The 12,506-nt window shown below is 59.9% G+C and overlaps 1 protein-coding gene across 3 annotated transcripts in view; it reads right to left on the bottom strand.

Moving 5' to 3' along the window:
* Positions 1 to 12,506, bottom strand: part of RASA3 (RAS p21 protein activator 3) — a 122,129-nt gene that overhangs the window by 29,947 nt on the left and 79,676 nt on the right. For all 3 annotated transcript variants that reach the window (XM_033177109.1, XM_033177107.1, XM_033177108.1), the window contains 7 exons: positions 10,532 to 10,608; positions 9,867 to 9,947; positions 9,408 to 9,480; positions 6,290 to 6,366; positions 3,159 to 3,263; positions 717 to 873; positions 57 to 205 (listed from right to left, as the gene is read on the bottom strand). Coding sequence is in view for 2 of the 3 variants with exons in the window: in XM_033177107.1 (XP_033032998.1) it covers positions 57 to 205; positions 717 to 873; positions 3,159 to 3,263; positions 6,290 to 6,366; positions 9,408 to 9,480; positions 9,867 to 9,947; positions 10,532 to 10,608 (719 nt within the window). In the remaining variant the exon portion in view is untranslated. The remainder of the gene's footprint in view (positions 1 to 56; positions 206 to 716; positions 874 to 3,158; positions 3,264 to 6,289; positions 6,367 to 9,407; positions 9,481 to 9,866; positions 9,948 to 10,531; positions 10,609 to 12,506) is intronic.

Raw genomic sequence — 12,506 nt, 5'->3', positions numbered from 1 at the left:
GGGTCCAGGCCACTCTCCCCCGGGGCACGGCGGGGCGGGGTGGGGCGGGCACTCACTGGGTCCGCTTCACCTCCGCGCTGGCGATGGCACTGATGAAGGGCACCACCCTGCCGTAGTGTAGCAAGAGCCGCACCAGCGGGACGGCCGCCTCCTGCTTCTCCCGGCAAACCTCGCCCAGGATGTGGGCGGCAGACGCTGACACGGGCTGCAGGGAGGGGCGAGGTCAGTGCTGGGGCCTGGGCTATGGGACCCTCAGAGGCCTGTCCCCACCCTGGCTGGGGTCTCACTTCCAGCCACAATAGATACGGCTCTTTGCCGAGACAGAAACACATATATTTACAAAAGCACCAAAACTTCCCATTTGCTGCTGCTTGGCTGGGCTCTTGGCGGGGCGTCTGCACCTCCTCCTAGCAACCCCCAAATGCAGCCAGCTCTAGGGGTCCTGAGCCGGCAGAGGGACCCTGATGATGGGGTCCCCCTCAAACAACCCGGAGAGTCCTCAGCATCACCAGGCTCCCACGGCTCTACCTGCCGACGGACCAGTGCCCCCAGCAAAGGGGTCCAGACATCTGGACGGGAAACAGGCCGGGCTGGGAGGTGCGGGAAAGGCCCCCTCAGGGACGAGGTGCCCTCTGGGGTGGGGCAACGCGTGGGGCAGGGCCCCAGGCAGGTGGCACCTCCTGCCCATACCCACAGGCCACGGCATGGATAAGCACCTCCACGTCCGCAGACTTCAACAGCAGGTCCCGCAGAGGGCTGTAATAGTCAGAAGAAAACACATGGTCTTCCGTGTACACCACGTTCAGCCGCAGGGAGCCCAGGTCGTCTGGCTTTAGGCTCTTGCTACCGTTGTCCCGGGGCTGCAGGAAGTACCTGGGTGGGAGGGACACACGGAGGGAGGCGTGAGGCTGAACCTGCCAAGGAGCAGCTCTCAGGGCAGCCCAGCTGCCTGCTTGAGGCCGACTGGTCAGGAGGGTGGTCCCGCAGGACCCCCCCAGAGTGCAGCCCCCGGGATTCCCCACAGAAGACCCCCAGCAGGGCTGGCCACTGGGGATCCCCAGGAAGCAAGTGTTGGAGTCAAAGACGCAGGAGTCAATGGGGGAAACGCGGAGGGGGATGGGGGGTGCAACGTGGAGGGAACGGACTTCCGGGAACCTGCGCAGAAGTGGTCAGTGATTCGCCGTGAAGACCCACAGCCAGCTGCTTGTCAGCAGCAGGTGGAAATGAAAATTATTTCAACCAAAGCATGCCGTGGCTCCTGATGTCATGGGTGGGGGCCTTGGGCTGGCGAGCCTGGCAGGCCACCTCGGCACCTGGTCACTGTGGGTGATATTTCCTCCCCGGCCACTCTTCCATCTTTGGTTCTACCCCACGCAGTCACCCAGGAGCCCTCTCTGCTCTGATTTGCGGGCCAGGCAGTCTAAGCTCTCAGGTGGGTGGAGCCCGCGTCCGAGGCACGAGCCCTCGTCAGGTGGGTGGAGCCCGTGTCTGAGGAGCCCTCGTCAGGTGGGTGGAGCCCGCGTCCGAGGCACGAGCCCTCGTCAGGTGGGTGGAGCCCGCGTCGAGGCACGAGCCCTCGTCAGGTGGGTGGAGCCCGGGTCTGAGGAGCCCTCGTCAGGTGGGTGGAGTCCGCGTCCGAGGCACGAGCCCTCGTCAGGTGGGTGGAGCCCGGGTCTGAGGAGCCTCGTCAGGTGGGTGGAGCCCGCGTCCGAGGCACGAGCCCTCGTCAGGTGGGTGGAGCCCGCGTCCGAGGCACGAGCCCTCGTCAGGTGGGTGGAGCCCGGGTCTGAGGAGCCCTCGTCAGGTGGGTGGAGCCCGCGTCCGAGGCACGAGCCCTCGTCAGGTGCGGGGAGCCCGGGTCTGAGGAGCCCTCGTCAGGTGGGTGGAGCCCGCGTCCGAGGCACGAGCCCTCGTCAGGTGGGTGGAGCCCGGGTCTGAGGAACCCTCGTCAGGGGGTGGAGCCCGCGTCCGAGGCACGAGCCCTCGTCAGGTGCGGGGAGCCCAGGTCTGAGGAGCCCTCGTCAGGTGGGTGGAGCCCGCGTCCGAGGCACGAGCCCTCGTCAGGTGGGTGGAGCCCGGGTCTGAGGAACCCTCGTCAGGTGGGTGGAGCCCGCGTCCGAGGCACGAGCCCTCGTCAGGTGCGGGGAGCCCATGTCCGAGGCACGAGCCCCTCGTCAGGTGGGTGGAGCCTGTGTCTGGGGCATTAGCCCCCTGGGGTTCTCTGGGGTCTGTGGTGGCTGCCTTGGCTACCCACGCCAGGGGTTCGCTCAGCGTAGGAGGAAGCCTAACTCAGCTCAGGGGGCCTGTGCCTGTGCCGTCTTCATAGAATCAAAAGACACGTGCGTTTCAGTTTCTGGGATGGAAACCTGCCCTCACACACATGGCTGAGGGACACATGGGGCATGAGGCCACGGCACACAGTCCACGCCTGGCAGTGCACGCCTCCCGCGACTCCGGGCCCTCTCAGGAGCTGCCTGCCGCTAAGGGACACATGTGAACTGGAAGTAAAATCAAACAATGGGCTGCTCCTTCCACCAAAACACCAAGCACCTGGAGAAAACAGGAAAGAAAGGCAGGAGGCAGCAACACACGTCATGCCCTGGGGTGGGTTCTGGGTCAGAGCCAACCCCTGAGGTCTAGACGTGCAGAGGGGAGTGGAGAACCCTGTGATGTGCCCTCAAAAGGAGGTGCTGCCGAGGGCCCAGAGCAAGACCCGGAGTGCAGCCGCGGGGCAGGGCCTGCTGTGCGCATTCTGGGCTCCTGCACCAGCTGCTGATGCCCTCTCCTCCTGGGTCAGACCCCGCGAGCTGCTGGTGGCTCAGGGTCCCCCTTTCACCTGGGGTCAGACCCCGCGAGCTTCTGGTGGCTTAGGGCCGCTTTCACCCGCGTTCCCTGTCTTGTTTTGAGGTGCCAGTCATCGTAAGTCCCTGCTGAGTGTGATCCCTGCTGCCTCTCCTCACCTGCCGTTTCTCACCTGCTGTGGGGCAGAAACTCATCAAGCCAGAGCTTGTCAGAGCTACATGAAAAGTAAGAGCAGGTGGGTGCCGGGCGCAGCTGAGGACCAGCACGCACGGCCTCTGTGCCTTTCCACTCAGAGGCAGCATGGGTTTTTGTGTCTCTCAGAGATGCGCAAGTCTGCAGGTGCAGCGTCACCTTACCACGCCTCATAGGAGCTGGACTGCCGCAGGACTTTCAACGGGATCCTTAGTTCTCCCAGGAATTCATCTCCAAACTTCAGGTTACTGGCATTCCAGAGGTCAACTCTGAAAAACAGCATCGGTACAGCTCTAGCTGATGGTGGGCAGCCCGGGTGGAGAGAGATTACGGGCCACGCTTTGTTACCCTAGGAGCAGAGGGGAGCCTGCAGTGCCTCCCAGAGTCTCCATCAAGGCTCAGCCCACGGGGCACATTTAAAACACATCAGACCAGCCTGTGGCTTTGGAATAAAGACGAGTGTCTCCCAGTGGTAATGGGCAGGCAGAGGAAGGCGGAAGGCCATGGGCCCAGAGTCAGACCCCAGGCTCTTAGATAGGAAGGAGCCTGGGCGTCGCTCTGTGCACCCAGGAGTTACATGACCCCAGGCTCTGTGCCAGGAGGGAGCCGGGCATCGCTGCGTGCACCCAGGAGCTACATGACCCCAGGCTCTGCGCCAGGAGGGAGCCGGGCATCGCTGCGTGCACCCAGGAGCTACGTGGCTGCTGCCACTCTCGGCTCCAGCACCATCTGTCCCCTTTGCCCACAACAGGCCCAATGTCAGCAGCCTGTGCACGGCGGGCAAGGGAGACCCTCAGGGGCCCGTGGCATGTGCCTCTCACGCCGTCCCAGCATACGGCCCAGCAGCCTCCATCTGCAGGGCTCACTGCAGGGGATGATGGAGAACTTGGGCCGTAGAGAGGAGGATGCCCACGGAGGATGGGCTGCCTGATTCAACAGCCAGGGGCTCTCTGCTTTCATCACATGAAAATGTGCCTCAAAACAAAACTGGGCGCTCGTGAGTACCCTGCCCCCGAATGTAGAACCCTGTGTCCATGGATCGCTCACGACCTGGGGCATGAAGTGGATTCAGGGGCCACGCACACCACAGCGGGGGGAGAACCGTGGCCACAGCATGGTCCACGAATCTCCCTGAGTCGCCCAGGCCCAGCATCGTGAAGCTTCCACTGACGCTCTGTCCTGGTGCGGGACGGTGCGTGTCCCCTCAGACCTGGGGCTGTGAAATTCCGGTAGACACACTGTGCCCCAGTCCCCCATGGCCAGGACCCACCCACGGGCCTGAAACACCCAAAGTCATGAGTGGCCAGCTCTACCCACGGGCCTGAAACCCCAGTGATACGTGGCCGGCCCTACCTGGGGGCTAAAACTCAGCAGGTCTAACCACGCTGTGGCCATCACGGGCATCCCTCTGGGGGGAGAAGATTCCGGAAGGCCGGTGATTCTGTTGCCCTTGCGAATCCTGCAGGGCAGAGGCACCGCAGAGGCACTGGCGTCTGGGGCCAGGGAGGGCTGACAGGCCACGCAAGAACCCACAGCGCGCTCCCTCGAGGGGACCGCTGATCTGCGCATGGACTTTGAAAATGTGCCAAGTGGCCAGGCAGGCACATCTGCCTTTAAAAAGGGAAATATTTAAAACATGTTTTGTGTGCTTTTAAAAAATTCAGTAACGAGGACTTCACTCCTGAATTCAAAACTTGGTGTAAAAAGGAACCAACGATGGTGCTTCCTTCTCTCAAAAAAGGGGCTGGCGTGAGTCCTGGGGAGGCTTCCTCGATGCCCGGCCCAGGGTCTCGGGCCCTAGCTCAGTACTGTGAAATCTGGAAATGAAGGTTTAGGCCAAGACATTTAAAAATGGGACTCAAACCGAGACAGGTGGTGGAGACAATCCTCCTTTAGGACTTACAGTGAGGAGGGAGCAAAGCAGAGCCGGGGGCACACAGGACCTCAGGGTGTCCAAGACTCCATGTGGGGTGGGGGGACGCCAGGGCAGCTGCCACGTTTCCAATGGCAGCCCTTGTTCCACAGGACCCTGACCCCATGGGAGGCAGACGTGACCGACCACATCAGGGACATTCCTACGGTTCAGGGCCCTGACCCCTCAGGAGGTGGATCTGACCGACCACGTCAGGGACATTCTATGGTTCAGGATGGAGACAACTGTGGGAGGCGGATCTGACCGATAACATCAGGGACATTCCTACGGTTCTCAACCACAAAACCACGCAGCCCAGCAGCGATAGGGCCTGAGCCACACATCTGCTCCACATGTCCCGGTAAGGGTCCCCCCAGGGCAGTGCCAGGCCCTGGGAGGGAGGGTAACCAGGGATTTGATGGCACATTCTCCAAAATGACCTAAAGAAAGCAGGTGCATCCCAGGCTCAGGAGCATCCCAGGCTCAGGGTCTCAGGGCCGGCTGGGGAGGGTCAGGAGGGAGCCGTTTCGTTCCTTCTCTGTCCAGCATGGAAAGGTTTGGGGGCTTCAGGGCAGGTTCATCTGCCTCTTCACAGGGGATGGGAGCATTTGTTGGTACAGAAGGAACAGAGACTGCGTTCAAAAAGAAACAGGAATCCAGCCCATTTTCACCAGGAGGGGAGAACCCACCAGCGTTTGTGAAGGGCACATTCTGGGGCCCACCCTCCCCAGACCTCTGAGTCAGCCGGATCGTGGGGCTCTCTAAATCCTGGGCCTGAGATCACGTCCCGACCTGCGTGAACCCGCAAGCGATTTCCCCGTTTCCCATGGGAGGCGCTGAGGAGCCAGGAAAGGGAGGTGGGGGCTCCACGGCAAAGGCTGACGATGCAGCTTCTATGACCACACGCAGGAAACACGAACCCAGGACCAGGTGAGAACGTTTCACTCGAGTCAAAGGGGACAGGGTCTCCACAGAGGCCGCCCAGCCGAGAGCCTCAGGAGTGCCAGGGCCGGGCGCCGTGCAGACCCGCCAGGCCTGTGACCTCCGAGTGAGGCCTGCACCTGCGGACGGCGGAGGGCTTAGAACAAGACCTGAAGAACGGCTGCAGCCCGTGTGCCCCGTCACTCCTGGTGGATGAAGCCTTTCGGCCGGAGGGATGCGGACCTCTGGCCTTCGCCTCTTCGCAGGAATTGCAAGGTGAGCCCTAACACCACCCACAGGCTGTCACTTCCACTACAGCTTCTAACATCCTGTTGTGAAAATTACCAAGAAAATGGAAATTCTTTTCCACCTATGACCCTATATTTAGAAACAAATAACAAAAGAGCTGAGGAGTTTGGGTGAAAACTGCCAAGTCAGGGACACGGAGCCTGGTTTTCTCACCTGATTTCGAGCTTGTCCACGTCTTCTTCCTCAAAGTCAAAGTGAGACTTCTTGCTGTAGCTACAGGGCCGGGTCACCTGGAGTCAGCGGAGAGAGAAAGCGCTGAGACTGTGCTGCCACCAGGCGGGGGTATCTCCATGCAGACCCAGGCCCCGGGCTGCACTAACCTCTGCAGTTACCCACACGCCACTCAAGGGCCACAACCAGGAAGGCACTAGGCGAGATTCGGGATTCAGGCCCGGCTTCCTGAGCGCCAGCATTTCCCACGCACAGCGCCCCCGGAGGGGCAGACCCAGGCGAGACCTGCCCCAGGGCTGTTCACAGCCACGGCCGGGGTCTCCCAGCGGCTCCTGATGGGGGCCGGGCTCTGGGGACATAAACGTCCCTCACCTGCACCTGCTCTGGGCCTGCCACCCTGTGAGGGAGGGAGGGACACCCTCTGCCGTGGAGACGAAGCCAGCGCTGCCCTCCCGCGGCCCCACCTCAAGGCTCTGTTTGCCAACAGGAAGTGAAAAGCGTGAGGCCTGTGGTGCCTGAAACTCGCCAGCCCCTAACAGACCCCAGCACTCTGGGGAGCGTCAGATGGTGGAAAGTCAAGACGCTGCTACCTTCCTCCTGACGCCTCTGCACCGTGGGTTCCTTAGAACAGTAAGAGAGTGAAGAAGTGAAGGGTTGAGGCTCTGGGACCGCCCCCCACCGCCGCCAGCCAGCAGGGTCCTTGCAGCAGAGCAGGAGGCCGCCCCACGGGCTCCAGGAGACCACAGTCGGTTACCACCTCGAGTTCCAATTTAACCACCATCAGCCATGCACCAGGTCACCCGCGTTTACAAGGAGGGCTCCCTCCTGCCCAGCTTCCCTCCCTGCCCCACCTTCTCTAGGCCTCAGCAGTGATGCTGGCTCAGGAGCTCTCAGCTCGAAGTTCTGATGCAGGGTCTGACACCAAAATCATGTTGCTAAAACTGCCTAACCTCTGAGATTGCACTTCCTGATTGGTAAACTGAGGCAAAGATCACGCAGGGGCAGTTCTCTGCTTCGGGTTGAAGGCTGCTGACGCCTCCTCCTTCCTGACCTACACACCACTGTCCTCAAATTTGCTTCCCCCCAACTTCCCCATCTCATAAAACTCAGGTCAGGCAACACCTCCTCCAGGAAGCCCCTGACGCCCCTGCCTCACACCCTTTCTGCAGAGCAGGTCAGGCAATGCCTCTTCCAGGAAGACCCCGGCGCCCCTGCCTCATACCATTTCTGCAGAGCAGGTTAGGCAATGCCTCCTCCAGGAAGCGTCCCCCCCAGTGCCCCTGCCTCACGTCCTCTCTGCAGAGCAGGTCGGAAGCTATTGTAGGGGCTTGTCTGTTTGCGTCCCTCCCATGCTGGCCTGGTGTGGTGGCCTTGGACTCCTCTGTTTTCTCCCACATCTTATCACCAGCTGATCACCAGCACAGTGCTGGCACCTGACACATCTGTTCAGTGAATGAAAGCAGCTCCTACCAAATTTATGAGATTATTTAATCTCATTTAGAGAGTTAAAGGGCCTTAATGTGTCAGTTGTTATCCTGGAAGAAAAAGGTACAGACACTGCTTCCCATGGAAACAGAACATCTGTTTTTCTGGGTCTGCTCCTGGTAGGTGGCCGTCTGACCACAGCCTGCGGGGGACACGCTCCCTCCCCGGGGCTCGGCCTCCAGCTGGGTCAGAAGCAGCTGAAGCCAAAAGAGACAGGGTTCTGGTGAACGAGGCCCACGGCTGCTAAGGACAGGGTGGAGATGGAGTGAAAGGTCACAGACCCCAAAGAGTAGGGCCCATGGGTCCCACACGGCAGTGGTCAGCGAGCTCTGGGCCTTCCCTGGAGCCCCACAGGTGGTGATGCAGACCACGATTTTCAGACCGTCTGTGGTCACTCAATTACTCCAGTAGGCTGAGACCCATGTCTTTACAGAGTGAAATGGGAGTGCACACGGTAGAAACGGTGTGAGAACCCTGCAAGCGTGATGAGCACCCGGGTGTGGCCGGGCAGTGGGCGAGCTCTACCCCACTGCGTGTATGACGGCTCCACATGTGGCAGCCAACGACCCCACTGTGTGTATGACAGCTCCACGTGTGGCAGCCAAGCCAGCAGCCGAGGCAGGGGAAGCCGCCACCTGGAACTCAGTCCATGCCGCACGCCTCCTGTGCCGCCAACAGGGCCCAGCCTGCCCCTGGGAGCCTGGCAGCTCCCTGCCTTCCCTTGCTCTGGCAAAACCACCTTCTCCACCTGTCTCTAAGTGACGGCTTCCGTTTGAGACAGAGAACAGATTCCACCTCCAAAGCCCTCCTCACTGTGGCCCTGAAAGCCTGGCCCTGGCTTTGGACACCAAGTTCCCACCTCTGCCTGTGGGGCCCTTTTGAGCCTCAGCAGTGCCCGTGGGTCCTGCTCAGACTGGTAGGTCCACTCTCCGACGGTCCCCCCAGAGCTGCATGCATCGAGCCCCGCTCAGCCATCATGGCTCAGGGGAGCCCGCCTGACCCCTCAGGCGTGACTGGCCATGCTCCTGCCACAGAGGCCTCATCCATCCTCACATCTCCAGGGCCTGTGCACGGGAAGTTCCCTGCAGACAGCCGTCCCCAAACCGCGCTGGCCACATGGCAGGTCCCCACTCCACGAGATGCAGCCGTCCCCAAACCGCACAGCGGGTCCCACTCTACCGGGTACAGCCCTTGCACCTTCCTTTTCACGGATTTTGGTGCTTCATGTTCTGAGAGGATCTCTGTGTCTGAATCCTTTCCTCCTTTGCTTGAAACCCTGCCTATTTCCACTGGAACAAGCCTTCCGCCTGCTCAGGGACACTTGGGCGGAGCAGCCAAAAACACAACAAAAAACCCCAAAGTCCTGGTAACTTGGAAAGCATTAACCTGTCATCTTTTAACTCAAATCTGGGCCAGTTTGGGAGACAACGAAAGGCCTTTGTCTCTCGGGAGAGGAGGGAAGGTCTTGGGGCCACGGGTCGCAAGGCCGGCGGGGCTGGCTCCTCTCTGGAAGGAACTTCTAGAGGGAAGAAACTGAGATGCTTCTGATCCAGACTTTCCGCCAACGTGTCTCGGGTGCAGCCTGCACTTGACGTTCACCCACAAAGATACCAACCTCAAAATAAAACACTTCGTCGAACTGGGGGTTGTTGGTCTTCCGCTTTACTTTCGTCTTCTTTGCTTCCGATCTGTTATTGAGAGAGAAAGGATTGGGATTAGAGCCACTCTGCTGATTCCAAGTCTCTCAGTCCTAAAACCGAGCTCTCAAATGCACAAGTCACTTATTGCCTTTATTTATTTCATAAATATTTCTCTTCCTCTCCAACTCCAGATGGTATGCAAATCCCGAACCTTTACTGAGACAAAAATACCCAGCATGAAGAGCACGAAGGCTTCGTTTTCTACAAAGCAGGTTTGGAGCAATAAAGAAAACAAAACGAAGTAAAAATTACATATTCTACCTCAAAGCACAACCTCCTGCCTCCTCCCAAATGAGGCGGTGGCCTCGTGATTTCAGAGCTGGACCCTCGCCCCCCAGGACCAGAACGGAAACCCGAGACGTGAGGCCACTTGCCTGAAGGGTCCTGCCAGCGTCACAGTGGCGTAGGGGTCGCACTGCCCATTCACGATGGGGAGGCCCTGGCACTCGACGATGCTGAGGAGAGAAGCAGAGGCAGCGTCAGGAGGGAGCGCGGACCCCCGGGCAAATGGCAAGACAGCTCTGGGTCAGGCAGGAGGCCTGAGTTCAAGCTGTGAGATGCGGTTTCCTCCCTGGAAGGCAGGGAGGGCCCACGCCAGCTGCTCTGCCTCGGTGTGACACTGAATCACGCCGGCCGTTCGCAAAAGCCCAAAACAACACCTCTAAGGTGAGCATGTGCTTTAGTGAGGACGCCGGTAGTGTGTGACAGGACATCTAAAGCAGTGTCATCGGGGGGGCAGGACCCTGAAAACAGCGTCATCCTGGGAGGCAGGACGTCCAAAAGAGCATCATCCTGAGGGGCCAGAATCTCTAAAACAGCGTCATCCTGGGAGGCAGGATCCCTAAAACAATGTCATCTTGCGGTGCCTGAACCTCTAAAACAGCGTCATCCTGGGGGGGCCAGAACCTCTAAACAGCGTCATCCTGGGGAGCCACCGGCTCTGGAAATTCCTGCGTTGGTTTGAAAACCCCTGCATGCGCCTCGGGAGCCAGACGGGCCACGTGCCGTGTGCTCAGTCCTTGGCGAGGACGCGTCTTACCGTGTGGCGAGCTTGTGGCAGACGACCCCAGTGTCTGTGATGACCTCGCTCAGCCGCAGCTCCAGGTGCACTTTGCCCTGCAAGGCACGAGGACGGGGTGTCAGGCACTGTGGCGCTCCCACAGGCCGCGCAGCCCAGGGAAAGCCTAGAGGGCAAAGGGAGCAGGTGGCTCCGCCCTGCCGCAGCCGACGGGCACGTCTGGCCCCCGGGACGCAGGGTCCCAGCCGTGGCCTTCCTTCAGGAGAGCTGCCTGCCTGGCCGCTCGGCCCCATGTGGCTGCCCAGGCTCCCAGCTCTGCTGAGAGCAGGTCGCTGCCTCAGAAGTGAGGGGTCCAACCGTGTGGGAGATGAAGCAGCCCCCCAAAGATGCTGACGCTGCAGGCTGCTCACGTGTGTCCGCTGGGGCAAAGCAGAGGGGAAGCACAGCTCTCTCGTGAGCCAGGGCCACTGCCTGCCTTTACCTCCCCGCGGGAGGCCGCATGGAAGCCGCAGGAACCTGGGAGAGCTCACACAGAGAGCAAGGCCCATGGGGGCTTCCAGTAGAACAGACAGCAAGGCTGCCCTGCAGGTCCACCTGTCTCTACGGATCCGTCTGTCTCTGCGTGTTGCTGTGTCTGTCCACTGGTCTGTGTGCACAGCTGTGGGTGTGTGTCCACCTATCTGTGAGTACGACTGTGTGTCTGTCTGCCTATGTGTGTGTGCGGTTTGTGTGTGTGGCTGTGTGTGTCCACCTGTATAAGCACGCTGTGGTGTGTGTGTGCCCTCCTGTGTGTGTCCACTTGTCTGTGCATGCAACTGTGTGTGTCCATCTGTGGACACTGCTGTGTGTGCATGTCCACCTGTGTGTGTGTCCACCTGTGTCCGTCTGTGCATTGGACTGTGTGTGTCCATCTGTGCTGTGTGTGTGTGTAGCTGTGTGTCCTCCTGTGTGTGCGGCTGTGTCTACCTGGGTGTGTGCAACTGTGTGTGTCTCTGCCTATGCATATATGCGACTATGTGTGTCCATCTGTGCTGCTGTGTGTGCGTGTCCACCTATGTATAGCTGTGTGTCCACCTGTGTGCAACTGTGTGTCCGTCTGTGTGGCTGTGTCCACCTGTGTGCGTGTGACTGTGTGTCCACCTGTGTGTGCATGTGACTGTATCTGCTTGTGTGTACGTGTCCACCTGTGTGCAGCTGGGTGCATGCAGTTGTGTGTCTGCCTGTCTGTGCATGTGGCTATGTGTTTGTGTGGGCGTGCAACTATGTATGTGTGTCCATCTGTGTGCACACAGCTGCGTGCATCTGCCTGTGTGTGCATGAAACTGTGTGTGTGTGTCTGCCTGTCAGTGTCCGCCTGTCTGCGTGTGCATCTGCCTGTATGTGTGGCTGTGTCCTCCTGTGTGTGCGTGCAACTATGTGTGTGAGCAGCTGTGTGTGCATCTGCCTGTGTGTGTGTCTTCTTGTCTGTGAGTGTGTGGCTGTGTGCGTGTCCTTCTGTGTGCGCGTGTGACTGTGTGTGTCCAGCTGTGTATGCGTGTTTGTTGACCTGTCTGTACATGCAACTGTGTGTGGATGTCTGCCGGTGTGTGCACCGCCTGTGTGTACATATGACTGTGTCTGCCTGTGTGTGTGTGTGGCTGTGTGTGCCTATCTGTGCATGCCGCTGTCCCTGTATTTGCTCCAGCCTGAATGGTGCTGAATGGATGGAATGAACACAGACTCATCCATGCATCAGGAGCTCTGCCTGGCCCGGCCCTGAGCTCTTGCTCCTGAGGCTCCAGCAAGGCCAGGGCCTGTTCCCCAGGGCTTGTCACTCCTGTGGGAGGGCGGGAGGGAGGGGCAGAATGCGTGGTGCTAAGATGTGGACGGCAGAACCGACGGCAGCCCTGCAGCATGTGGCCTGGTGCAGAACCTCGGATGGAGCAGGGACCTCGCGTAGGCCCCCACCAACCTAAACGTTAAAAAACCTTAAAGTTCCTTCAAAAATCTTCCAGAC

Source organism: Trachypithecus francoisi, unplaced genomic scaffold, assembly GCF_009764315.1.
Source record: "Trachypithecus francoisi isolate TF-2019V2 unplaced genomic scaffold, Tfra_2.0 Lachesis_group18, whole genome shotgun sequence".
NCBI classification, from domain to species: Eukaryota; Metazoa; Chordata; class Mammalia; order Primates; family Cercopithecidae; genus Trachypithecus; species Trachypithecus francoisi.
This window is presented reverse-complemented; position numbering and strand designations above follow the sequence as displayed.